At 44.5% G+C, this 27,562-nt stretch overlaps 1 protein-coding gene across 1 annotated transcript in view; it reads right to left on the minus strand.

The window, feature by feature from the left end:
- LOC126095556 (ankyrin repeat and SAM domain-containing protein 1A-like) overlaps positions 1 to 27,562 on the minus strand; it is a 452,630-nt gene that overhangs the window by 58,070 nt on the left and 366,998 nt on the right. The window contains exons 6-7 of the mRNA XM_049910334.1: positions 23,839 to 24,065; positions 12,790 to 13,048 (exon numbers count right to left, since the gene is read on the minus strand). Coding sequence (XP_049766291.1) covers positions 12,790 to 13,048; positions 23,839 to 24,065 — 486 coding nt within the window. The remainder of the gene's footprint in view (positions 1 to 12,789; positions 13,049 to 23,838; positions 24,066 to 27,562) is intronic.

Genomic DNA, 27,562 nt, shown 5'->3' on the forward strand with positions numbered 1-27,562 from the left:
ACTGATGAAATATTAGCACGGAGTCCTTTGCTATTTCGAATACTGATATATTAAAACTACAATCTGTACTTTTACAGTATCAAACCACTTAACAAAGCATTGGCATTATTTCAAATTATATTAGCTGTCGAACATAAAAGAAAATAAAATTACTCCATTATTTAATAAAGGTATAGAAACCCATATATTAAAAGGAGGGACTTCAAAAAGAAATACAAGAGAGGAAACAATTAGGTGTTACATGACGTGCGTATTCATTCAAGAAAAAGTATCGTTCAGTATCTAAGGGGCGTTCAAAAAGAAACGAGCCGGAGGCATAATTACAGAAACCAGTACCTGTTTGGTAGAAGTACTGACCCTGGCTGCTGAGACACTTGTCCCACTGTGACACAAGGCGGTGAATGGCTGTCTCATAAAATTCCCGCGGCTGCGATGTTAACCAGTTCGGCACGTGCAGCTGGACGTCGACGTCAGAGGTGAATCGTTTGCCCCTCAGAGCCTTTTAAGGGGACCAAAACCGGCTTAATCACAGGGAGAGAGGTCCGGACTGTATGGATGGTGGCCGAGTACCTCCCATTTGAATTTCTGCAGGAGTGCCGCCACTGTGTTGGCCGTATGAGGCTTTGCATTGTGTTGGAGAGAATGACCCCACGGGTGAGACTGCCTGGTCGTTTTGATTTGATAACTTGGCGAAAGGTGGTCAAGGTTTGCGAGTAGCGCTGGGCATTCACTGTGTCCCGTGCTTCAGGAAGTGTATCAGAAGAGGGCCCCTTAAAAAGGCTCTGAGGGGCAAACTCTTCACCTCGGACGGCGACGACGACGTCCAGGTGTACGTGCGCAACTGATTAACATCGCAGACCCGGGAATTTTATGAGACAGCCATTCATCGCCTTGTGTCACAGTGAAACAAGTGTCTCAACAGCCAGGGTCAATAATACTAACATACATCTACTGGTTTCCGTAATTATGCCTCCGGCTCGTTTGTATTTGAACGCCCCTTATATGCCTTATTCGTACGTCTTATATAAAAAAAAAAACGTTCTCTCGCAGCAGTAAAACAGACACAAATTTTTGCGCATTGTCAGCAACAACTAGTGAATATGCTAATTGTTAAATATCATTTCAAATTGCATTAAATCAGTAGCGGATTTGCGGCAACAAGGTGTTGGCGATGGGCCGCTATTGGGAAACGACGAGTCAGAAGCATACCTGTGCCTCGTGACTATACAACTTCTCATTCTGCACTGTGCACTGCAGCTGACGAAACCTTGGCGCCTTGCGCGTCAGACACTAATTCGCACCTGTGCTGTTGCGTTATGTGGTTGCATAACGAGCCCAGTGTTCAAACAGTTTCGCTCGCTCATCTACTCCAGGTGTTAAGCAGGTCGCTCTAATCCGATTAGTAAGGAGCCATGCAGCGCGGCCATTCATTTTTTCATAATGGTACAAAGCTTCTGAACTCAAAAGGAGAACCATACCGTCGGGCACACTTAACACATTCTCTCCCCGTTAACAGAGGCATACGTCTGCGCGTGGTCCTCAATTGTAGGCTACGCTGACAACAACATTTTTGGTTGGTGTATAAGTTCGTAGCGTTTTCCCGTACATTTGATAAACATAACACATACACGTAACAGAGACTTTAGTCATAAATAACATATTCTCCTTCACTATTTACAACAGTCTGCCAACGCTGGAGCACAAAGACACAATTTCTCGTCTCCAGTAACGATACAGGGTAGAAATGGTCGATGTTGATAACGAACCTATCGAGGACGAGCAAGCAGAACTGCACATATGGCCACCTGCTGATTTTTATGACGTTGACTTAAAGAACGCGGCAGCCACACATCCGATTTCTGAGCCTTCCCTATTGCAAGCAAATGTTGCACGACGATGGAATGATTGCAGTCCATCATGTTTGCCAGTTCTTCAGTTCAAACACCGAAGGAACATGGAAGGTCACTAATGTCAAAACAATCCTTAAAACGAGAGAACCATTTCCTTTCCCTATTCTGTCCAATGACATTATACCCATACAGGGCGTAAATGTGTCAGGCTTTTCGGCTGCTTTCACACATCTATTGAATTCAAACAGAAGGATAGGTCGCAAATGTTCCGATTTCTCCACTTGGCACTGTATTTTCTAGCGGCCACAGCTGCACTCACTATCTCCAAATGAGAATACGCAAACTGACGTATCAGCAGTGAACTACAAATAAAAAACGACAATTATTAAACCCATAGGAACCGACATACCAACAGGCAATGAAAAATGTTAGAAACTTGTACACCAGTCTAATACCTATACACGGATGAGCCAAAATATCATGAGCATCTCCTTAACAGCGATTCTTCGTGGCATGGATTCGACATGTCCTTCGTAGGTTTCTAGAGGTATGTGGCACCAGTCTTGCGTACACGTCACACCATTTCATAAATAACGAGCCGATAATTTGCAGTCTCCGAACTGGTGCCCGATATCGTTCCTGATGTGTTCCATTGGCTCATATCAGGCGCATATGGTGATAAAGACATCAAAGAAGTTGACTATCATGCTCCTGAAGCACTATAGCACGATTCTTGCCTTGTGACACTGTTATCCTGCTGGAAGGTGCCGTCACCTTCCGGTACGACATCAAGCATGAAAGGATGCAGTTGGTGAGTAATAATGTTCAAAAAATGGCTCAAATGGCTCTGAGCACTATGGGACTTAACATCTGAGGTCATCAGTCCCCTAGAACTTAGAACTACTTAAACCTAACTAACCTAAGGACATCAAACACATCCATGCCCGAGGCAGGATTCGAACCTCCGACCGTAGCGGTCGCGCGGTTCCAGACTGAAGCGCCTAGAACCGCTCGGCCACTCCGGCCGGCAGTAAAAGAAGTTGACATACAGTCCACAACTGTCGTGGTGCCTTCTACTACTATCGTAAGTCCCACAGATGCAATGTCCCTCAAAGCTTAACACTGTCCCGTTTGCATTGATTCATGATCCAACCTTGATAACCCCGCGCTCACTGCATTCATAACTGACGATGTCGTCGGGTCAACACATAGGTTCTGCCTGCGGCGGAGCTGAACGGTGTGCTACGGAACACTTGTGCCTGCATCAGCACTGTACTCTATCGTCAAATCTGCCACAGACAGTCGCCTGTTCTATTATACTGAGAGGGTACGTCTACGACTTCAGCGTTCTCTAATGTAGCGTGGACGTCCAGTACCTTGTCGTCTATACGCTTCTGTACCGTCCTTCAACGTCACGACAGTAGCACCAACAAAAACAGCCAACTGCTGACGAGATGCTCGTTTGTTGGCGCCTGACCGCAACACACTAGCCCAGCCAACGAAGACCAAAAATGTCGACTGAGAGGAAAAATACGTGTAGTCGCAAATTTCTGTCCACTGGTAGTGTGGAGTGTCATGAACAACGTACTGAAAATCATAACTGGTGGGGTGTGAGCGTGGAGAGGGTCACCTTTTTCGGCTTTTCTTGAGTGTCTCAAAAACTACGGCATGTAACGAAAATGTTTCTCAGAATAAAATTAATCTACATTAAATGTTCTACAAAAGTGATCCTACTTATATTTCCTCTAGCACTAATAGCTTCGCGTTGCTGGGGCTGGAAAAATAGCAGGTTATTAAAGATATATTTCCATGGTATGTAACACATGTCTATTATTAATTGAAGTGTTTCAAGAACACACATTAAATATGTGTACCACATCTTAGTGCAGCAGGACCACATTAAGAGACAAGTTGTGTTCTGGTGGTGTAACAGGGAGGAAAGGCGGGGGTGGAGGTTAGGAGCGTGAGGAATAAACTAATAAACTTAATAAACTAAAAACTTAATAAACTAAAAACTTAATAAACTAAAAACTTAATAAACTAAAAACTTAATAAACTAAAAACTTAATAAACTAAAAACTTAATAAACTAAAAACTTAATAAACTAAAAACTTAATAAACTAAAAATAACTCCCACTACACCAACACGACCTCAGTGACGTTATTTTGCCTTCTTAAATAAGAGAACTCGACAGAAGATGCTGGGGAGGAATAACCTGTTTGCAAAATGAAAAGTGAGCAGCACTCAAAGTGGGGGAAGTAGCCTTTTCCGAAAGAAAGCCATACAGGATAACTAAGAATGAATTTCCCCTCAATCAGTGTGGAACAGTGAGCATATATTTACGTTCATTCTGTCCATATGTGTTTGGTGTGTCACTATTATTAGTAGCTCCTATCTGTATGTCATGCAGTGTTAACAAACTTCGTGGAAAAGAAACACCCCCTGCGCACTGTGCCGCCTGTGATTCACAAGGCGCGCTGCGGAAGGTTGGAACAACTTTGTGGAACACCCTGAAGTTGCTTCTCGTGGCTCAAATGGCTCTGAGCACTATGGGACTTAACATCTATGGTCATCAGTCCCCTAGAACTTAGAACTACTTAAACCTAACTAACCTAAGGACAGCACACAACACCCAGCCATCACGAGGCAGAGAAAATCCCTGACCCCGCCGGGAATCGAACCCGGGAACCCGGGCGTGGGAAGCGAGAACGCTACCGCACGACCACGAGATGCGGGCATTCTCGTGGCATGACGAGGTACACAGAGAGGAGCATCACCTGATCGGTGTTCAGTTTACAGAACCGCATAACCAAAATCCGGCCACGTACCTTCTCTCGCGATTCTTCACACCGTCCCCACCCCCTTTACCCTGTTATACCACCATAACGCAATATAATCTTTATTTTTTACGGCTCTACCGCACTTAGACGTGTACATCCATTTAATACTTATTATTAACCCAATTCATTTAACATTAAACATTAATGTTATACCATTAAAACACTATTTTTAACAATCTGCGATTTTTCCATGCCCTACAATGCAGAAACTATTAATTCTAGAAAAAAAATTAATTGGGCCATTTCCGTAGGAAATTTAACATTGTTTAATTTTGTTCCAATGATCATTTCCACATTCAAGAGAAACATAAGAATGGCCTTTAAACGCTCATAACACCCCTCCCAGCACCCCCCACACCCTCATCCCATTGGAGAAGATTTTTATTACATTATTCAGGTCCCTCTCTCTTACCACTCTACAAATTTTTTTACTCCTATTCAACCTTTTTGAGTCTTCGTCGACTGCGCACTGGGAGTGTGCGTACTGCCTCAGCAGGATTCATAAGGCGAGCTACAGAGGGATCGTATGCCTCTGTAAAATACTTGTAGTTGCTCTTTGTGACGTAATGTAGTAGAGAGAATGAGAAACTGCTTGCTCGGCAGGACTATGAAGGACGGAAATGCAAGACCACAATCCGAAGACCCATCTTCCCTCACGCTTTTAACCTCCATCTCTGCCTTTCCAACCTGTTACGCCACCAGAACAAAATTTATCCGTTAGTACGGTTGTACTGCACTTTGATGTGGTAAACACATTTAATATTTGAAACTTCCTGGTAGATTAAATCTGTGTGCCGGACCGAGACTCGAACTCGGGACCTTTGCCTTTCGCGGGCAAGTGCTTGGTAGAGCGCTTGCCCGCGAAAGGCAGAGGTCCCGAGTTCGAGTCTCGGTCCGGCACATAGTTTTAATCTGCCAGGAAGTTTCATATCACCGCACACTCCGCTGCAGAGTGAAAATCTCATTCTGGAAACATTTAATATTAGTTCTTAACCCGCCTCATGTAACGACAAACATCAATTTTATTCCATTAAAACACTATTTTGAAATTCTGTTATTTTTCCAGCCACTGCAAACAGAAACTGTTAGTCCTTAAGGAGAAATGAGTCAGAATTATTCGTAGGAAATTTAATGTAGATTAAATTTATAATGAGAAACATTTTCGCGAGATATCACGGTTTTCGAGATATTCAAGAGAAACCTAAAAAATTGAACTGCACCCCCTAACCCTGCGTCAGGATTTTTATTGCTGTTCATGACACGCCCCATTACCACTGTACAAAAAATTTCCGACTATACGAATTTTCTCTTCAACTTCTCCTTCGTTGGCTGTATCACTCTGTCCACTGTCAAAGTCCCTTATGTCCACATTTACATACATACCCCGCAAGCCACCGTACGGTGCATGGCATGTACCCCTACCAGTTATTTCCCTTCCTGTTCCACTTGAAAATATACCGAGGTAAAAACGACTATCTGTATGCCTCCATATGAGCCCTAATTTCACGTATCTTATCTTCGCGGCCCTTATGCGAAATGTCTGTTGCACTGTTCCCCGAAAAGAATGTCGCCTTCTCTCCAGGGAGAGAGTTCCCGAATCATGTCCGTAATATTTGCGTGCTCTTCGACCTACCGGCAACAAATCCGGCAGCCTGCTTCTGGACTGCTTCGATTTCTTACTGTGATGCGACATGATCCGGATCCCAAACACACCAGTAGTACTCAAGAATAGGTCGCACTATCGTCCTATAAGCGATGTCCTTTGCATATAAACCACACTTTCCTAAAATTCTCCCAATAAACCGAAGTCGACCATTCGCCTTCCCTAGAACTATCCGCACATTCTCGTTCCGTTTCATACTCCTTTGCAGCGTTACAACCAGATATTTAAATGACTTGACTGCGTCAAGAAGAACACTTCTGCTGTGTTCGAACATTAACAGGTGTATTTTTCCTACTCATCCGCATTATCTTACATTTAGAGCTACCTGCCATTCAGCACACAAACTAGAAATTTTGTGTCCTCCCGTATTCCACTTCGAACCCCTCCCGTATCAACAACAGTAATCAGCAAACAACCGCAGATTGCTCCAGTCAATGAGATTCCGTAAAGGCACCAGAGAGGCAGTTCTGACTCTGCGACTTATAATTGAAGCCAGAGTGAAGAAAAAAGGAGACACGTTCATAGGATTTGTCGATCTGGAAAAGCGTATGACAATGTCAAAAGGTGTTCGAAATCCTGAGAAAAACAGTGGTAAGATATAGGAAAAAAATGGAACGTTAAGAATGTAAGACCAAGAATGAAGTGCCCGGATTAAGGGTCTAAGACAGGTATGTAATCTTTCGCTACTGCTGCTCAATCTATGCGTAGAAGAAGCAATGACAAAAATAAAAGAATGGATCAAGAATAGAATAAAAATGCAGGGCGAAAGGATTACAAAGTTAAGATTCGCTTATGACATTGCTATCCTCAGAGAAAGCGAAGAACAATTACAGGATCTGCTGAACAGAATGAACAGTCTACTGCTTACAGAGTATGGACTAAGAATAAATGGAAGAATGACGAAAGTAGTGAGATGTAGGAGAATGAGAAAAGCGAGAAACTTAACATCATCATAACTGGCGATCACGAAGTGGAAGAAGTGAAGGAATTCTGTTACAGGGGCAGCAAAATAAGAAGTGATGGACAGAGCAAAGGGGGCATAAAAAGCAGATTAGCATTGGCATAAAGAGCATTCCTGGCCAAGAAAAGTTTACTAATATCAAAAATAGGCTTTAATTTGAGGAAGAAATGTCTGAGAATGTACATTTGGAGCACAGCAATGAGACATGGAGTGTGGGAAAACTGGAACAGAAGAGAATAGAAACATTTGAGATGTGGTGCTACATAAGAGTGCTGAAAATTAGATGGACTGATACGATAAGTAATGAGGAGATTCTTCGCAGAATCGTCGAGGAAACGAATATGTGGAAAACACTGACAAGAAGAACAGGCAGGATGATAGAACACCTTTTAGGATATCAGGTAATACCTTTCATGGCACTAAATGGAGCGGAGGAGGGTAAAAAGTATAGAGTAAAACAGAAACTGCTATATATCCAGCAAATAATTGAGGATGTAGGTTGCAAGCGCTACTCTGAGACGAAAAGGCTGGCACAGGGAGAACAAAAAAGAAAAGAAAAGAAGAGTTCGTGGCGGGCTGTATCAAACCAATCAGAAAACTGATGATTCAAACAAGAAAAGAAAAGAAATCCTCCAGCACGTACATCTGAATTAGCATTCCATGGGGAGGGAGGGGGGGAGGGAGAGGGATGTAGGGGAGAGAGAGAGAGAGAGAGAGAGAGAGAGAGAGAGAGAGAGAGAGAGCGTGCTTTGTGCGGAAGGAACAGGCAGTGTTCAGATTCTAGTTCAGCACAAGGCTTTATTATTTCCGCAGGATACACACCACTGCAAAGTGGAAACCTTCCTTTCTGTACCCTAAGTTTTGCAACCAGCTAGCAAGTTGTTCTGTTTACGGAAGGCTGGTGACATGTGTGTGAACAAGCAAAGATTGTGCCTGGAACACCGACAGTGGGCTATCTTTTCCTCAAGATAAGAGTGTTGACTCAACAGAAAAACAAATATCTATAGTTGTCTTCTGAAACGCTCGCACGTGCTCTCTGGCAAATACTTTTGTTTATCTGGAGCTGTCAGAGGTAAAGGGCAGCAACTGCGCTCGCTCGCATGTTTTAGAACCTCTGTACAGTAAAGGTAGAAGATCACCATGTGCAGATGCGCCAGAAGAGAACTTAAATAAAACAAGCATTCCGAATTAATGCCGGCTGGAGGCACAGTTCTCGCTCCTATCAGGATGCGAAGAGATTCTGGAGGAGTCGCGCCGTAGTCCAATCAGTTTAAATCTGCAGGGGGGGGGGGGGGGGGAAGAATCACAAGAAACTAAATGAATATGCGAATGACAAATTGTACTGGTGAAATTAACAGCAAGTTTTATCAGCAGCAAGACACAGGACAAGAACAAACACTCTAAAAGATACGCCACCACGCCTGAGAAAAGGCGTGAGTAAAGAGAATACATGTTCCAGTACTGGTTCTACGATGAACCGCACATACCTTATAAACACACCAAGTGGTTGTAATCAGAGAGTAGCTACTCACGAAGGTCCACCGTGGGCTGTCATTATCATAAGGCAGCGAAACTTTGTAGATACCCTAATACGTTATTGGGGAATCGACGTACGCTGAAAAAAAATTAGTTCCAATTTTGGCCACCAGGTGCAAATCTGGGGATGTACACTGTTTGTATAAAGGTATGACATCCCCACTGTCTTTTTACACGCAATAACGGTTAATAATAAAATCAACATTATGCCTTTTTCACTTTTTTTTTACTTCTCTGTCTGCGTACCGATCCTTACACATTACATATGGCAACGTTTCCACATGTCTTTCTTGCATTCACAGCGCCGAAAGTGTGTCTGGTGGCCAAATCTGCAACTAATGTTTATCCAGGGTAAACTGGTTCCGCATTAAAGGATTAGCATATCTATCAAGTTTCGCCGCCATGCGATAATTACGGCCCACACTGGACCTCTGTGAGTTGCTGCACTTTAATTATAACCACCCAGTACATATGGGTGCATCTGTACAACAATATATGGCCGCACATCAGCTAGCACATAGGACTGCGTAGTGTGGTTAAGTATGGTGGTCGAATTTTAAAAGATAAAGGAGATCGATAATGAGTAGTTAGGAGGGAGACTTACGACCATTTGAAGCGAGAAGCAGCCAACATTTATATAGTCTCTTTTCTCTGGGCAAGTACCACTAATCTAAAAAAAAAAAAAAAAAAAAAACCTCCTTCCGAACAAGCCACGAAGGCCCAACGGCACCGACAGGCCGCAGTGTCATCCTCAGCCCATAGACCTCACTGGATGCGGATATGGAGGAGCATGTGGTCAGCACACCGCTCTCCCGGCCGTATGTCAGTTTCCGAGACCGAAGCCGCTACTTTTAAATCAAGTAGTTCCAGTTTGCCTCACAAGGACTGAGTACACCCCGCTTGCCAACACCGCTCGGCAGACCGGACGGTCATCCATCCAAGTGCTAGTCCAGTCCACTAGCGGTTAACTTCGGTGATCTGACGGGAAGCGGTGTTATCACTGCGGCAAGGCCGTTGGCCTTGGGCAAGTACCACAGCCCAAATTGCCCAATAGTAGAAAACATATAATAATTATAGTCGAAAGTGAAAACAATGATGTCTTTTCAGAAATATGTATCGTTAGCTGGCAACTGGAGATGAACCGCGTCACGTGTGTCGTATATGACACTCTGCTCAGTCGCAAAGCAGATGCCCTGCACACGAGAAGTTTTATACGATAAATAAACGTCTACTCTGCAACAGAAGAGCGAGAACTCGACCGGGTTCTCCAGACAACTAAGGTAGTTCAATCACTTTCTGCTGTTGTAGTCAAGTTCTTTTGTTGCCTGATCGAAACGATATCAGGTAGAGCGGAGGTACCTCTATACTCCACGATGCGGACAAGAAGTGTGAATTAACATACCAGCGCTGATTCCCTTGAAGGAGCTGGTCCAGCGAAACTTCTATCGGGATGGCATTCACAAATAGACCTCCTGGTGTTACGAGACCCTTGTCCTCGAGGGCAGCAAAGTCTAGGGGAGCAAAGGCAGCATTTAGGTTTCCACTCCCGTGTTGGTTTGGCGCACGGAAAGACCCGTTGCTTACGAGACTTCTCGCTGATTGATGTTTAACTAATAGACAACGGCAGCCTCCGGATAACTGTTGCTGCTGTACTGATAACACTATTACACAAAAGCAGGGCATTATAATCATGTGGAAAATTACAGCAATATTCTCTAGTTCCTATCGACGTACGTGTTATTTTTTTACCCTCTCCTGCAAGGGAACTACGTTAAATCACACCTGATACAAAGACTGATTCGTACTGTAACTACGTGAAGTTCAAGTTTTCAACTAACTAATTCCCTATCTATAAAACGATATAACATTTATGAAATTAAGCAATGTCGCACTGTGTTGCTGAACTTCTTTAGCGCCCAACCACAGTAAACGGTAAGACACTCTAGAAAAGTGCCTTACAATTCTATATTTTACTCAGATCTTCACTTTGTAATGTCAGGGACGGAGACATACCACAGAGCAGTTGACGCTTCATTTCTTTTATTTTATTTTCTTTGCAGTGCTCAACAGGCAATATACTTGCAACTTTATATGGACTTTTACTTATTTCTGTTACGCATTGCCCTCCTGGGATTTGGTATGAAGACTACTACTAAAACGCACATTTCGCATTGTAGGGCGCGACTCAAAATGCTGTGGCTTTAACAATCACTAAACAACTTAGGTTTGACATCTTGGGTTGTCGGGTGTTCTGCCGGATATCAGCGTCGTACTTGCACGATATTTCGGTCACGTAGCTCGAGACCTTCATCAGGTGCGACCTGAGACTGCTCCTCGAGTGGACCTGGTCCAGTATTTATGCCTATGGCCTTCCCCCTCCACCAACGGCTGCAGGCGCTTCCTCTGTGGTCCGCGCCCATTCCCTGCGACCTGTTGGAGCGTTGCTGCTCCGTTTTCCGTCCGCTGCGGTTCTAGGTGTTCCCTCTGCGGTCCGCGCCCACTAAACACGCTCCTGGGGCTTTCATCTGCGGTCTGGAGTACCAAGCGTTCCCCCTGCGGTCCGCGCCCGCTCACCACGACCTGTTGGAGCGTTGCCGCTCCGTTTTTCGTCCGCTGCGGCTCTGGATGTTCCCTCTGCGGTCCGCGCCCACCAGTCCCACTTCCGGGTGTTCCATCTTCGGTCGCCTGGCATTCCGTCAGGGGCTTGTTTACCATCTCCATCTCTCTGGTTCTTCTGTAGAAGGTAGGCTTGAGCTATGCCATACACATTCTGTACATAAGGAAACATCACAAGTGGGTTTCTGCTACAGAAATTGCATTTCAATGTTCGTTGTATGCGGGAAGATCGTGTTATGCCTCACGTAAGAAAGGGAAGCATGTACCAGCGTATGTAGTAATTCGACAGCGACAGGATTATCTCTGTAGAAACTGTGGTTTATTTTTCCGCGATATTGCTGCTCTCGTTGGCTGCGACCCCACGACTGTGATGCGACAATCGAATCGACAGCTATAGGATGGGTATACTCAACGCTATACATGGTCTGAATGGCATCACGTGACTAGCGCCCGAGAGGTGGGACACCTTGTACGCTTAACTGTGCAGGATATTACAACCATGTCACGCAATGTAAACCAGATACGAGGCTTGTTTCAGCAGGTCAAGTTTGCACATGGACAGGGTATGCAGTCAGGAGAACCACAGACTGGCAGAATACGAGATCTGTTGTGGCCTTCCTCGACGCGACATTTGGTACAGGATTGCACCACGTCGTCTTTTCAGACAAGACTCAGTTCTGTGCACAGTATCATAATGGTCGTACTTGTGTGAGGCTGTGAGGAGAACGAAAGTTGCCAGAATGCATTCGTCATTTCATATGTAGCTACCACATGACGTGATGATATGGGTTGGCAATGAATAGACAACACCATCACGTCCGGTTCGCGAAGCCGGTAACTTAGACAGTAGCCGTTACGCTTCTGATGTGTTCAGACCGATGTATTTTCAGTGACATTATATTTCAACAAGATAACGCAACACCCGCTTGTTGCCCCTGCTGTCCTGACCTACGTCGATACAGAGGGTGTTTGATTGTTGCCATGGTCAGCACGTTCTCCAGAACTCTCACTACTGAAACTATCTAATCGTGTGTTGGCGAGAGATTGACAAGGCACCAACTGTAAGCCAAAACGACTGATAAACTCTGGCGCTGGATGACGTACCTGTATGTACCACGTGTGGTATCTCTTTGTACTAAACCTGTAATCCTCATCATCATCTACAAATTTTAACGTGTATTCACCCTGTTACTCTGTATACACACAATAAATATTTCGTCACCTTCTTGGAATTGCAATTACATTGGCCAGCACTGTAAGTAAGTGTGTCAGGGAGCAGAACGGCTCCCGTACGCAAGCTCGGGCTGATCAGCTATACTCACGCGGAGGCGCTGGACAGGCCGGAGACGCGGCGCTCGCGCTCCGGGGGCGCGCCGTCGGCGTCGCGGTAGTAGTGCCAGTGCGTGGGCGACGTGCCGGGAGAGGAGGCGGGCGACTGCCCCCGCAGGCCGCCCCCACCGCCGCCTCCTCCGCGGCCCGGCGTGCGCACGTTCTCGTAGGGACTCCCCAGCGACGTGTCCGGCACAGGGATGGGCGGCAGGTCGTCGCTGCCCGATCTACCGCCCCCGGTCTCGCGGTGTCCTGTCGCACAACAACAGCACACAAGCGGAGTAACGTCGTGTTAGGGAAAAACAAGACGCTGCTCAGCATTAAAAAGTAGATTCTGAAATGAGGAATGAAGGTTTCTGCCAAGGCTGGGTTTCGAAGCCGGGTCTCCTGGTCACTAGGCAGATGCGCTAACCACTACGCCGCCCTGGCACAGTGGTTTTTCCCACCTGCACGGACTACCCACGCACACCTCCTTTCTCATTAGAAATTCTCATTCATGACTCGGCCCACACGGTAGTCCCCCTAACCTCTAACACCATTGCAGAGGCTCTCCAACTGTACTGGAACAGCATTTCAGCATCGAACGAAACGTGGGATCCTGCATGAAACCCAGGCATAGATGCTTTAATCAAACGAAACTCCACTCATGTTCGGAATATACAGAATACTGTGAACGACTAAAGATAGGATGTTCGTATTCACAGGACATGTACCTTAGTATGTTCTGTAGGAATAGTTACTATTAAAATCAGTCTTGATCACAAATTTATTTATTTTGGTAACCGATTTCGACCACGCCTGTGGTCATCCTCAGACCAAAATGCTGTAGGAGCAGGAGCCTCCTTCTGGTGGTAAATCACTGCTGTGATCAAGACTGATTTTAATAGTAACTGTTAGTAATAACATTGATCACTGTCTGCTCCCACGATGTATTCAAAAGTAATTCTGCAAAAATGATTAGCATTTGAACTATGTCGACCCGCAGGTTCGAGGTTAAGATCGATACCGCGGCACAACACCGCCTATCGGTAAAATGTGGCTGCGGTTCTCGTTGTCGCTACAAACCGAAGGTAATGAATCTATTTGCTTGAGCAGACGTGCAGGATGCCTCGCAGACGTATTCGCGAAGCTTGCCATCAAATTAGTGACTTTGAAAAAGGGTGCATTATTGGCATGAGAGAGTGTGATACATCCATCCTGGAAATTACTGCTCGTGTGGAACGAAGTGTTCGGCAGCGCAACGGGTGTGTGCCAAATGGTTCACGGAGGGCAGTACAAACACGACGAGATGGGTCAGGTCGCAACCCCCCCCCCCCCCCTCCCGAGAAGATCGACACTTCATCCGAAAAACATTGAAGGACAGATATGCGCCCTCCTCGGATCTGGAGCAAGAGTGGAAAATTGTAACGCACTATACAGTATCATAGGTGACAAAGGGTCACCGTTTATTACGGCATGAGGTACATGAGTGTCATCTACTTCTCTGCCTACCTTTGACGAATATGCAGAAACATGCCAGACGGCAACGGCGTATGGAACTAACTCACTGCGGACAGGAATGACAACAGATAGTATTTTCGGACGAATCCAGGCTCTGTTTGTTTGAAAATGTGGCAACAGTTTGGTTCGCTGGAGACAGGAGGAGCTGCATCACAGTGACTGCATTCGCAAAAGACTTACAGTGCCAACTCAAGGCCTTATGGTGTAGGGTGCTATTGTGTACAACCATTAATCACTGCCGATGCGTGCCCAGGACAATCTGTGAACAGTGTGGCCTACGTGAATGACATCCTGCGACCTGTAGCCATACCGTTTCTGCACAACACTCCAGAATCATTTTTCAGCAAGCCAAATGCACGACCGCATGTTGCTGCAAGAACATGTGCCTTCTTGGTGTCACAGGTTGTCAGCCTTTTGCCCTGGCCCGTCAGATCACCAGACATGCCGCCAATCGAAAATTAATTGGATATGGTGAAACAAACGACGTGTGCAGCGCAGTAAACAACACCAACCACCACAGACGAACTTTGGAACCAGCTGAATGCAACAGGGATGGCTATACCACAGCCCGCCATTCGCGCCTTATATGCGTAGATGCCATCACGCATGGAACAATTTATCAGGGCCCACGGAGGACCGTGTGTCTACTTGACAACAGGACACATGCTGAACCGAGCTGAAATGCTAATCATTTCTGCAGGACATAGTAATGTACATTTCCCGTGAATATGAACGTCCTTTCTCTAGTAGTTCAAGGTGGTACGTTTTTTCTGAGCAAGAGTGTATGTGGTTCAATAGACTTTTTCAAGTCACAAACATCTATGATTTATGTATGCAAACTGAAGCGACGAATAAAAGACCCGCGTTCAAATGCCGGCCTTGGTACAAAATTTCATTCGTCGCTACAGTTTGCATAGTTATACGAGCATAAGGTCATAGATGTTTGACACTCTAAAGGTCTCTTGAACCATATAGTTTCACTTGAAGTGCAGCATTTTTAAAATGGAGTCAGATAATTAACCGTTTCAGTTGCAAATAGTTTTGTTGGTTCAAAATCAAGACCGATTTCCAGTAGTTATCTGTGAGGCGCGTGGCCGCCGCACACACTGCACATGAAGCCGAGCTGTGGTATTATTTACGAATGAAGCGGTTACTTATCTGACTCTACTATGAAGATCAGCTGCTAATGTCCTTCAAACAAAATCTTTTTAAACTATCAAAGAAGCGACAAAATACAGACGCACGGCTTCCACATTAGAGAACGAAGGAATTTTCGATACTACACTGCCGTCCCACGCACGGGACCGATATGAGCATCCATTTCGCAAGTTACTTACAAATCTGTAACTGCAAATTACCGCTCAAAACGGGGGAGGGATCTGACGGGTTTCGACAGCACTGTGAGTGATGACAGGCTTCAGAATCCAGAGGCAGGGGTTAGATATTTGTCTCATTGAACTTTGTCCAATTATAATTAGTGTTGACAAAAACTGAAACAAAAAATGTAGGTCATCCATATTGATCGAGGAAATGGAGGTAGTCGACCATCTGCTCCAACAGTTCTTGAGCAGCTACTGACTGTAGTATAAAGAGAACTACAGGGATACGTCGGCTCTTTTAAGGAGTACGAGTCTGAATGAAATTGCCTTCATTACAAATCATATGCTTTCTGCTGACATCTATATCGTATTAAAATATTTGACATTTCCATTGCGTAAATTGTAAGATTTGTTCTCATGTTTAGGGGAAAATTTAAGAGTCTACTAACGGATATTACGGTTGTAGATCACAGTGTCGTGTAGCCGAAGTCTCTACTGTTCGACTCTATGATCTGTCGACGGTAGGCGACGCAACGCTGAACACTGACAGAGAGCCATCTTAATTCGAGATAAATACTCATTTTACTTGCGCTTATACCCTCTGGGCAACTGGATACAACAAATTTTTACTACAGTAGTTAAGGGGTCTCCTGGAAATTGTGTAAAAAATGTACGTATACAATATTCTAGCGTCTTTAGAGGAGACAGAAATGTCAGATGTGCACCGTTTCTCCCCTAGCAGACCTTGACGAGTTTATCGCCTGACTTCCCTTAGGGCAAAATTCACTGTTCTTTCCATTGCTTCGCATGCAACCCGCTGACATTGAAATATGATGTGCAACATAATTACATCTTATTTCTACAAAGGGTAAGCTTTCATTACTGATAACAGTGTGGCCGTTCCTGGATGGGCAGTATCTTTTGCGTACCACGCTCGGTGGAGGAAATTATCGAATTTTTCTCCGTGAAGTACTGCCAGACATGTTGAAACAAGTCTTGATAGCAATCAGGCAACGATAATGATTGCAACGTGACAGGGCCGCGCCAAACCGTGCCGTTGATGTCAGAAAACATTTGGACAGCGTTTTCGTCAATTGTCGGAATGGTAGGGTTGGTCCAGTACCATAGTGAAATGGCTCTGAGCACTATTGGACTTAACTTATGAGGCCATCAGTCCCCTAGAACATAGAACTAATTAAACCTAACTAACCTAAGGACATCACACACATCAATGCCCGAGGCAGGATTCGAACCTGCGACCGTAACGGTCGCGCGGTTCCAGACTATAGCGCCGGCAGTACCATAGTCACTACGTTCACCTCACTGCTGAGGATTTCATTCTGTGGTGGGAAATTGAAGCTTTTTGTACACGAGAAACCGACAGACGCTCCAGAAGAGCAGGTTGGCCGTTTAGCTGAAGCTGCAGCCATTATTCGTGAGACACCTGGTTGTTATGAGCGTATTGGACAGTCATCAGCACGCAATGGCCAGTTGTGTATTAATATAAACGGACGACATTCACAGCAACGTCTATAAAACAATATTCGTCACGCAACAGCTTTAACAACGTGTCTGAAAATAAGCAGCGTCAAAACTTTCACGAATCCCTAGCGCGGAAACGGTGCTTCTGTGAAATTTGTGTCACATGAAAGAAGTGATTTTATTTATATTCCCCATCGACGCGCAGGTCGCCGAAGTGGCGTCAAATCAAAAGACCTGCACCAGGCGAACGGTCTACCCGCGGGAGGCCCTAGCCACACGACATTTCCATTTATATTCCCTCTAAACACCCTATAATTTTGGGTACGTAGTTTTTTTTACACGCTCTACACAGAGGTAACATTAATAAGGCCGACAAACCGGAGGAACGGTTTCCTGACTGGAAATGGAGGTAAAAAGGTCATACGAACATGTGACCGGAAATGCGTCGTTGCCACAGTAGATGGCGCTGACGAATGACAGTTGTTCTGACCACGTGCCGTGTCTTCCTTGTGTGTTTCAGGCTGTGTGATTGACGCAGCTTACTGTAAGCAGCAGAATGGTCCGGTATTCACGTCGGAAACAAGCCAAGATGGTGTTTGTGAACGGCCAAACAGATGGAAACGCTCGAGAGGTAGCACGTAAGTACCAAAACAAGTGGCCTTACAGACACCAATCATATCACAGAATATTTCAAGTCCTTTCTGGGCGCTTGTATAATCAAGGGTCCTTTCAGGCAGAACAACATGCAGAGAGGCTGCGGATTGTGCGTACATCAGATTTGGAGGACCAGGTTCGACAGCATATAGGGACGATCCCTAGTAGAAGCTCCAGGAAGGTGGCCCGCAAACATGGTGGAAGCCAAAGTACGATTATGTGGGCCCTAATGACATTGCGTCCCATGGAGGCCACTCTGAACCCTGTCGTGACGCAGATGCGCTCCAGCACTGTGCTGTGTTCGGGGACAATTTGTTGTCGTTGAACGCACACCGTCCATTTCCAGATAATGTTCGTAGGACTTTTTCTCCTCCAGGTCCAGTCAGGAATCCGCCCCTGGAGTTTTTCGGTTTTATTAATGTTCACCCTGTATTCAACCCATGTTCCTCTCTCAAGCCCATACAATGACTTACTCGTATTTTGTCGTAACAGTTATGGAATGGAATTCTTTTTATCAGAACGATTATGAAGTGTTCCATCATACATCTGGAGTTTCCAACTTCGCATTACCAGCCGCCTGTTCTTCACAACGCAGCGATAATCTTCTAGGGTCAACTTGGTTCTGAACCTGCCCAGTAATCTTATGAATTCAATTTGGTGTTGCTGACGATGATGTTCGTAAGGGGAGGGTGGGGGAAAATCTTCTTCTGAAATGTGTCTTGGTGGCTATAAAGAGCTCAGAAGTATCTGCTATACACAAGAGTTGAGGTTAACACCGAATTCTCCAAGATGAAATAATATAAGTGTAGACTCCAAGCGAAGCTGGAGACTCTTATTTAGGTTGTTTTGATAATGTGGGGGGTTGGTCAATAAATGTTCCAAATTAAATCCGAGGAGAGCCGCCCTTGAGTGTGATATCGCGCGACCTACGGAAGCTTCGAGGCACGGACGAAACGTTTCAATATTCAGAGCCCTTTCCTATGGACACGTAACTGCTTCCAATTAGGCAGTAGAACCTACCCCTCAGAGTTTCCCTGTAAACCAATTTTCCTTACTTTATTTTATTTGGCGACAAAAGAGAAAAAGATAACGGATTAACACTGTATCGACGACTGGGGCATTCGATCGCAAACTCGGACTGGTGAAGAATGGCGAAGGAAATCTGCCTTATCCGTTTCAAGGAAACCAAGTCAGCATTTACTATTTACTGCGACAGATTTAGGGGAATCACAAAGAATGTAAATCTGGGTGGTCTGACAGGGGATACGAGACGCCGTCCTTCCAAATCGACTCCACTATCTCAATCACGGCGCCTCTTTGCGGCGTAAGAAATACAGTGGTCTAGAGAGGGGAGTGAAGGACGAAATCAACAGGAGTGTGGAGTGTGAGGGGACAGTTAAGATGTTTGAGGCACTATTACAGCCATGGACCCATATTTCGGTTCTGTTATTGTCTCTCTCCCCCACACAACAAACAAATTACCGTCACGTCCACTTTTAAACTACACTTACATAAGTTCTTAGTACATTGCTTTATCATTACGTCCAAGAAATATGACGTTTTAAAGGCATTCTTCCGAGAATCTGAGAAGGATATATATGACGTAATTTATTTAAGAAATATATTGGTGAGCAAAACTTAAGGATGAAAGTAATTTTGGGTGAACTGTCACTGCCAACTAATATAACTCGATGAAATTTGGGCCATACATAGAAAGAACAGCTAGAGTATAATACAGAAGATAAATGAAAGAAATACGCAATGAGACGAACAAAAATGACACTTTTACCCGAAGACATTTTTTGTTTTCTGGGGTAGCAGTGCAAAATATGTCTTGTAGCGACATGATAATGATCATTATCGTAATTAAAGACAATAATTACACTGAAATCACAGCGATTCATGACAGTCCCTTAAACATTACAAAAAAGGGTACATGGTCCTTAATATAGTGTGTGATCCAACACGGACGCAGTACATCCTCTGCAACGGACTTGCATGCTAGCCACGAAGTTGGTAAGCGGCTCTTGTAGTATCGCGTTCCAGTCCACGAGGATCATGTTCGACCATGTTCCCCGGTGCATTAAGTGTTCCTTATTCTCGCCATATGGCGGTACGTCGTGAACGTGGTCGTTTTGGTAGTCCAGGTGTTACGGTGTACGGAACCAAAATGTTGCATGGACGTACTGAACAGAATTTTTGTACACGGTATACTCAGCAGTGAAAGTTACTGTGAGGGTGTAATCCTTCCATATGAGAGTCTTTTCAGGGGGTGCATTCGGCCCAGCCTTCATTTTTTATGGTTGACAATTCGCGACCGCATCGACATGTGTAGGTGTAGGAGCTCTTGGAACGAGGGGGTATTCGGCGAATGGACTGGGCTGCCTTTCCCTCGACTTCAGATCCACCGAGAACGTGTGGGATGCGTTAGAGAGACGTATTGCAGAAGATAAACAGGCAGCAACGACCGACAAGCAGTTGCCAACCGCGCTCGTGGAGAAATGCAACGCCTACCACGAGAGCTCCATTCCAACCTTGTAGCGAGCGTGGGACCACGTTGCAGAGAATGCATTGTCGTCCGTGGCGATCACACGCTCTATTAAGAACCACGCCCTGCCTTTTCTAACGTCCAGGCGACGATCATGAATACCACTTTAATCATGTCCTTCAATAAAACTATCATGATTATTTCTATGTATAGTCGAAGTTTCATCGAACTATGTTAATTGGCAGTGAACATCATGCGAATGTTACTTTCGTTCTTACGTTCGGCATATTACTGTAGCACAAAGACTTACAGCTGTGACAACGTCATAATTCACACAATATAAAATCGAAGCTGGACTTATCATTTTCAGCATTTCACTAAGCACTACGATTATCATCACTGGTCTGCAAACTGTTCTTATGCAAAGGTTTACGTGAGCGAAATGCTGTTTCTTTCCGTCGTTTCGTCTATTTTTTAGAAGTCTGTGTTTGTGTTTGTTTTTCTTCTTTTTGGTGGAGTGTCTCACCCCCATATTCCCTCATTCAACTTCCTGTGGTTTGCCGGTTCTACGTGCGGGCTATTGCATCGTGTCGGATTTATGTAGACAGCAGGTACCTTCAGTCTGTGAAAGTGCGTCCTCCCTGGCTGAATGTATTATTGGTCAGGGCTGGCCCTCAGTCAAGTAACTGCGAAGTATGCTGCGTCAAATGTACGAGGGTCACTCCAAAAGAAATGCAATTTTTTTTTAATCCATCTTTTATTCTACATGTTTGAAAGTTTTACAGTGTGTAAATACATCCTTTAGGAACAATATTTTCATTTCTCCACATAATTTCCATCCCTCTCAACTGCCTTACGCCATCTTGGAACCAGCGCCTGTATACTCGCACGGTAAAATTCTGGACCGACCTGTTGAAGCCACTGTTTGGCAGCGTGCACAAGGGAGTAATCATCTTCAAACCTTGTTCCACGAAGAGAGTCTTTCAGTTTCCCAGAGAGATGATAGTCACATGGAACCAGGGCAGGACTATAAGGCGGGGTTTCAGTGTTGTTCATCCGAGTTTTGTGATCGCTTCCATGGTTTTTTGACTGATATGTGGCCGCGCATTGTCGTGCAACAGCAAAACATCCTGCTTTTGCCGATGTGGTCAAACACGGCTCAGTCGAGCTTCCAGTTTCTGCAGTGTCGTCACATATGCATCAAAATTTATGGTGGTTCCACTTGGCATGATGTCCACAAGCAAGAGTCCTTCGGAATCGAAAAACACCGTAGCCATAACTTTTCCAGCAGAAGGTGTGGTTTTGAATTTTTTTTCCTTCGGTGAATTTGCATGATGCCACTCCAATGATTGCCTCTTCGTCTTTGGTGAAATATGATGGAGCCATGTTTCATCACCTGTCACAATTCTTCCAAGAAATTCATCTCTACCATTCTCGTACTGTTCCAAAAGTTCGCTGCATACCGTTTTTCTTGTTTCTTTGTGAGCCACTGTCAACATCCTGGGAACCCACCTGGCACAAACCTTTTTTAACGCCAACACTTTCAGTATTCTGCAAACACTTCCTTCCCCTATCCCAACGCAGCGTGACAATTCGTTCACTGTGATGCGCCTGCATGCGGTCACCAATTCGTTAATTCTCTACACATTGTCTGCAATCCTCAATACTGCCGTGCCCGCTTTCATCACGTAATCTACTTGCCGACTGACTAACTGTACTGCGATCGACAGCAGCATCTCCATGCACATTTTTCAACCTCTTTTGGATGTTTCCCACTGTCTCTTTTTCAGAGCACAGGAATTCTATGACAGCACGTTGCTTCTGACGAACGTCAAGTGTAGCAGCCATCATGAAGACATGCTGTAAAGGGGCCACTCACGGGAACACGTTGAACTAAGTTTGAAAACAAGCGGGAAGGATGTATCTACACACTGTAAAACTTTCACACATGGAGAATGAAAACAGTATTTTTACAAAAATAGTGTGCATTTCTTTTGGAGTGACCCTCGTAGCTTTTAATTTCTAGAATTCTTTTCTATTTTCAAGCTAACTTCCTGTGAAATCTGGAAATTTACATAAATTACTTGATCAAAAGTATCCGGACGCCCCTATGTTATCCGGAATCAATCACAACATGTGACGAGAGTCGGGCACACCAGTATTAAAAAAGAGACCCAGCAACACGGGAATAGGTGGGGACCATGAAAGCTCGTTGATTTATAACGTTTCACGTGAGTCTATCAGGGTACACAAGCCCTTCTAAAGCTGCCCATATCGGCTGTTCATGATATGACTGTGAACAGAAAACGCATAGAAGCATCTACATCTGAACCAAGATCAGATGGCCTCAAGTACTGACGGGCAGGGGTCGTGGAGATTGCGATCGATGGTTGCAAAACATCGCATGAAGTGGCGGAAGAAATCACTTGCGAGCTGCGATTTTCTACCAACAATCCAACTAGCATAATGACTGTGCGTAAGGAATCAAGAAGGATAAAGCACAAAGATTGAGCAGATTCTCACGAGCCTCCCATTTCTGTTCTCACTGCTAAGCGACGCTGGAGTTGGTGTAAAGAGCGGCGCTGATGGGCAGTGTATGACTGAAATGAGTGATTTGGAGGCAGGAATCACGCTATACCCGACTGATGGGTTTGCTTTTGGCACATGCTTGAAGAACGCTACCTTTCACCATGTGCAGTGGCAATAGCGAAATACTAAGGAGATGGTGTCACGGTATAGGGGTGTTTTCGGTGTGGTAGGTATGAACATATTTAGCAGCATTTTCTACCGCATACATTAGGGGAACTGTGCGGCTAGGATGAACGATTGTATCATCACGACAATTTACCCAACCATAAAGGAGCGTCTGTGAGGTAATGATTTGCGGAAAACATTCCTGAAATAGACTGCCCTCTTAAGAGTCCCGACTTGATTCCAATGGAAAACCTTTGAGATGAGTTTGAATGTCGTCTTCGCTCCACACTCCAGCGTTCAACATCACTACCTTCTCTGTTTTCGGCTGCCGGTTCTTCAGGAAGAATGAGATTGCTATTCCACCACAGACATTCAGACACGTCACTGAAAGCGTCCCCTGCAGGGCTCAAGCCTTCATCAAGGTGAAAGGTGGACACATTCCACTAACAGGTGTCCGAATACTTTTTCACATTTGGCGTATATAAACATATAAATGTAAAATGTAAACATATACATGTAAAATGTAAGCTTCCATGCCGGGAATTGTCACAATTAATAAAATATTCCGGGCTATTATACCGTGGCCGAAGGGAATCACTTTAAAACACGACGTTCCGTCCCCATCTGCGGAGGACGTTTTCAAGGGGGATCGTAGCTTTGATGAATGTCCGTTTCACACCATGGGTCGCTAGCGAAATGTCCTCCGCACGTGGGAACGAAACGTCGGGTTTTAAAGTGAATCCCCTCGGCCATGACATAATAGCTCGGAATATTTTAGTAATTGAAACATACAAATGCTTCTACTAAAATGATGTTTGGTGGAGGGGTCATGAACCGCCTCCCCCCCCCCCCACCTCCCTTGGATCCGCACCCGGGAAATAAAAAACACACACAGAGAGACTCACGGCTGATGATGGCGGCGATGTCGTGCGTGACGTGCGCGGGGAACTGTCCCAGCAGCTCCATGACGGTGTGGCGGCGCTGGTCGCGGGCGCAGACGTCGACTCCGGCGGCGAGCAGCGCGCGCACCACCTCCAGCTTGCCGTACATGGCGGCCTCGTGCAGCGCCGTGCCCGCCGCGGTGCGCGCGTTCACCGCCATGCCCGCCGCCAGCAGCACGCCCACCACCGCCCTGCACACCACACCGGCACCCGTCGCCTCGCTACAGCACACCACACCGTACCATTCCACCAGCAGCAGCAGCTCGCATCTACAAGCGGCTAACACCGCGCCTCCGACGAAAAGCGGCAGCAATTGCACTTTTGTCGCCTCCCTAAGACTACAAAAATACTTACTCAAAAACAGGGGTTTTAAAAGTTCCTGGCTTTGACGCCTTCGAATTAAAACTGAAAAAAGGAGTACGAGTACCTAATATCTTGCTATGTATCCAGGACAAATATATACCGGCTGTAGAAGTATGAAACAGGAATTTAGTTGCAACAATTACACGTCTGTTGTTTCAAACTGATAAACAATATTTCATTCAAAATGATCTCCATTGCTGTTTCTACATTTCTCCCGCCTCGCCGGCAGTCTATGAATGAAAAAAAAATCAGTTCTTCTTTTAAAGCGAACCAGTCAGCGAGCCATTTTCGTACATTTTCATACCAATTGAACCGTTGTTCAGCGACAACGTGCAAATATATGATAATCGGACGGGCCATGTCTGGACAATAAGTCGCATTCCCTAGTATTTCTCAACAGAACGCCTCGATCATTTACCTGACCGTTTTGCTGTGTGTGATGGGGCGTTGCCACGGAGCAATATGATTGTGTTTCCTTTTTCCATATTCTGGTAAAATTTCAGGTAATGCTCGATTTAAATCGATCATTTGATGTTGGTAGCGATCAGTGTTGAAGGTTTCACCAGGTTTTAGCAGCTCATAATAGATGACACCCTTCTGATCCCACCAGACACAGAACACTGTCTTCTTTCTAAAGCGATTTCGTCTTGCAGTGGATGTCAATGGTTTGCCTGCATTCACCCATGATTTCGGACGCTTAGTATTCTCAAAATATATTCATTTTTCATCGCCTGTCACTATTCGATGGAGAAACGACTTTCTTTTGTATCTGAAGAGCAGCATTTCACAAGTTGTCTTTCGATTTGCTTGCCGCCTTTCACTCAGTTCAGGCGGAACCCATTTTCCCTCTTTCTGAATCTTTCCCATAGCTTTCAACCGAAGAGAAATGGCTTTCTGCGTCACATTCAAATGTTCCACTAGTTCCTGTTAAATTCGAGTGTCATCTTCATCCAATAGCGCCTGCATTTCGTTGTCTTAGAATTTTTAGGATATTCCCACGCTCATCGTTACTCACGTAAAAATCACCTCTTTTAAATTTTTTGAACCAGTCGAAACACTGTGATTCCAAAAGAGCATGTTCGCCGAAAGCTTCGATACTCATTTGATGCGATTCTGCAGCAGTTTCCTTCAAATGATAACAGTAAACCAACGCAAATCGTAGTACGTAGGCAAAAAACTCTAAATGTTTACGGGTTTAAAAAGTCGTTACAGAAGCAGATGGCGCTGCTGACGCGGTCTCATGAGCCCTACACTGACGGCTAGCACCATCTATAGGGAAATTTCGGTTTCATACTTCTACACATAAATTATCTCCGATTGCCTATTACAAATGAACAAATGCTGTTAACCTTCATGTTCGTTCTTGCCCAGCTGAAAAAAAAGACACTTTGAACGTGACATTGCCTCAATCAGGCGATAAGAAAAATGTCAGTAACTACCGACCAGCATCACTGCTGACGTCGTTTTCCAAACTTTTTGAGAAGCTTATGTATTCTACAACAGTATCTCGCCTTAGCAACAATCATATCCTTAGCAAATCACAGTCTGGGTTTTAGAAGGTTGAGAAGGTTGCTCTACGGACAATGCCATTGACATGCTCACTCAACAGACTTTACATTCATTAAATAAGAAAACAGTGCCATATTGACGAGAATTTAAACTGGAAAAAACACATTTTCGAACTCCTAAAACAACACAGCTCAGCCACATTTGCACTTAAAACCACTGCAAATCTTGAGGGGATACAAATCAGTTGGTCGACGTATTTTGCATACTTTCGTTCAGTAATGTGTTATGGAAAAATGCTCTGGGGTAACAATCATTAAGAAAGCAAGTTTTCATGGCGCAAAAACGTGCTGTAAGAATAATATGTGGTGCACCTTCGATCATCTTGTACACATATGTTTACGGAGTTGGCCATTGTGACTATTGCTTCATAGTATATTTACTCTCTCACAAAGTTTGTTGTAAATATTCCATTATAGTTCAAAAAGAACACTGATGCACATAATCACAATACCAGAAGGAAAAATGACATTGATTACTCCACAGTAAGATTGTCTTTAATACAGAAAGGATGCACTATGGCGCAACAAAAATTTTTGATTACTTACCCAGTGACATAAAATCAGGAAGACAGCAAAGTAAAGTAAAATTTGAAAACAAACTGACGAAATTTCTTCTTAACAACTTCTTATATATATATATATATATATATTAGAAAAAAAAGAAACTTTAGAAATGTTCAGAATGTAACCATATCTCCACAAATTAATTTGCAATGTGAGTCTAAAATCTTTCTTTTCACATCATTATGATCTAGCGTGCAAAATGATACATGGAATATGAATCTAACTAACTATCTGACTTGAGTGCTCATCTCTGTGTAAGCAGCAAGCGAATGAAATGGACGAATTAATTGTTTCTCTTGCCAGTTACAAGATACATTGTGTAAATCGCCTCCTGCAAGCAGGAGTCAACTCCGCCGACATTCAAAGTCGATTATATCGTGTGTTTGCGGATGAGGTTATGAGCGATGGTGCTGCGAGGGAATAATGCACAAAATTCAAGGCTAGTCGCACAAATGTGCGTAATGAAAGTGGCATAGGAAGACATTCAAATGTGACTGTTAAATATGTACGACATGCTGACAAAATTGTGCGTGCGAGAGTTATGTTCACAATTTCCGAACTTCATGAAAATGTTCCTAAGATTTAAGGAGAAACCTTTTTAACACTGACACAAAGAGATTAGGTTGCCATAAATTTTATACATAGTGGATATCTAAATGTCTAATCAATGTTCACAAAACAGAAAGATTGAGCTCGGCCTTCACATTCCTTCAGCACTACATGAAGAAAAAGAGGAATTTCTGAACATAACGGTGCCTGAGTGTGAGTTGTGGGTGCAGTACGTGAATACCGCATCTAATGAACAACTCAAACAGTGGATGTATAATCATTCTCCCAATAAGGCCAAAACATTCAAGCGGATGCCGTCAAACATCAGAATGATGGTTACCATTTGTTGGGGTCGCAAAATTTAGACAACAGAAATGATGAGAGTAACCCGGGAAATAATCATCTTGCAGGCTCCTGCTGACGTTTGTTTCCCGTGTTTGAGAATTAGTTTTTTTTTTTTTTAAACTCCGCCTTCTGAAAAACACTATGTATTTCTTTTTGTATGTATTCGAACACGTTTCGGCACCTAAAGCAGAAAACAACATGAACATTGTATGCCATTATACGGAAATAAACCGTTTTCCAAGGACATGCACACTGAGAGACCACGAACACTGCCTCCAGATCTAGAGCTATAGTCCTCG

This window comes from Schistocerca cancellata, chromosome 8 (assembly GCF_023864275.1).
Source record: "Schistocerca cancellata isolate TAMUIC-IGC-003103 chromosome 8, iqSchCanc2.1, whole genome shotgun sequence".
Taxonomy (NCBI): Eukaryota; Metazoa; Arthropoda; class Insecta; order Orthoptera; family Acrididae; genus Schistocerca; species Schistocerca cancellata.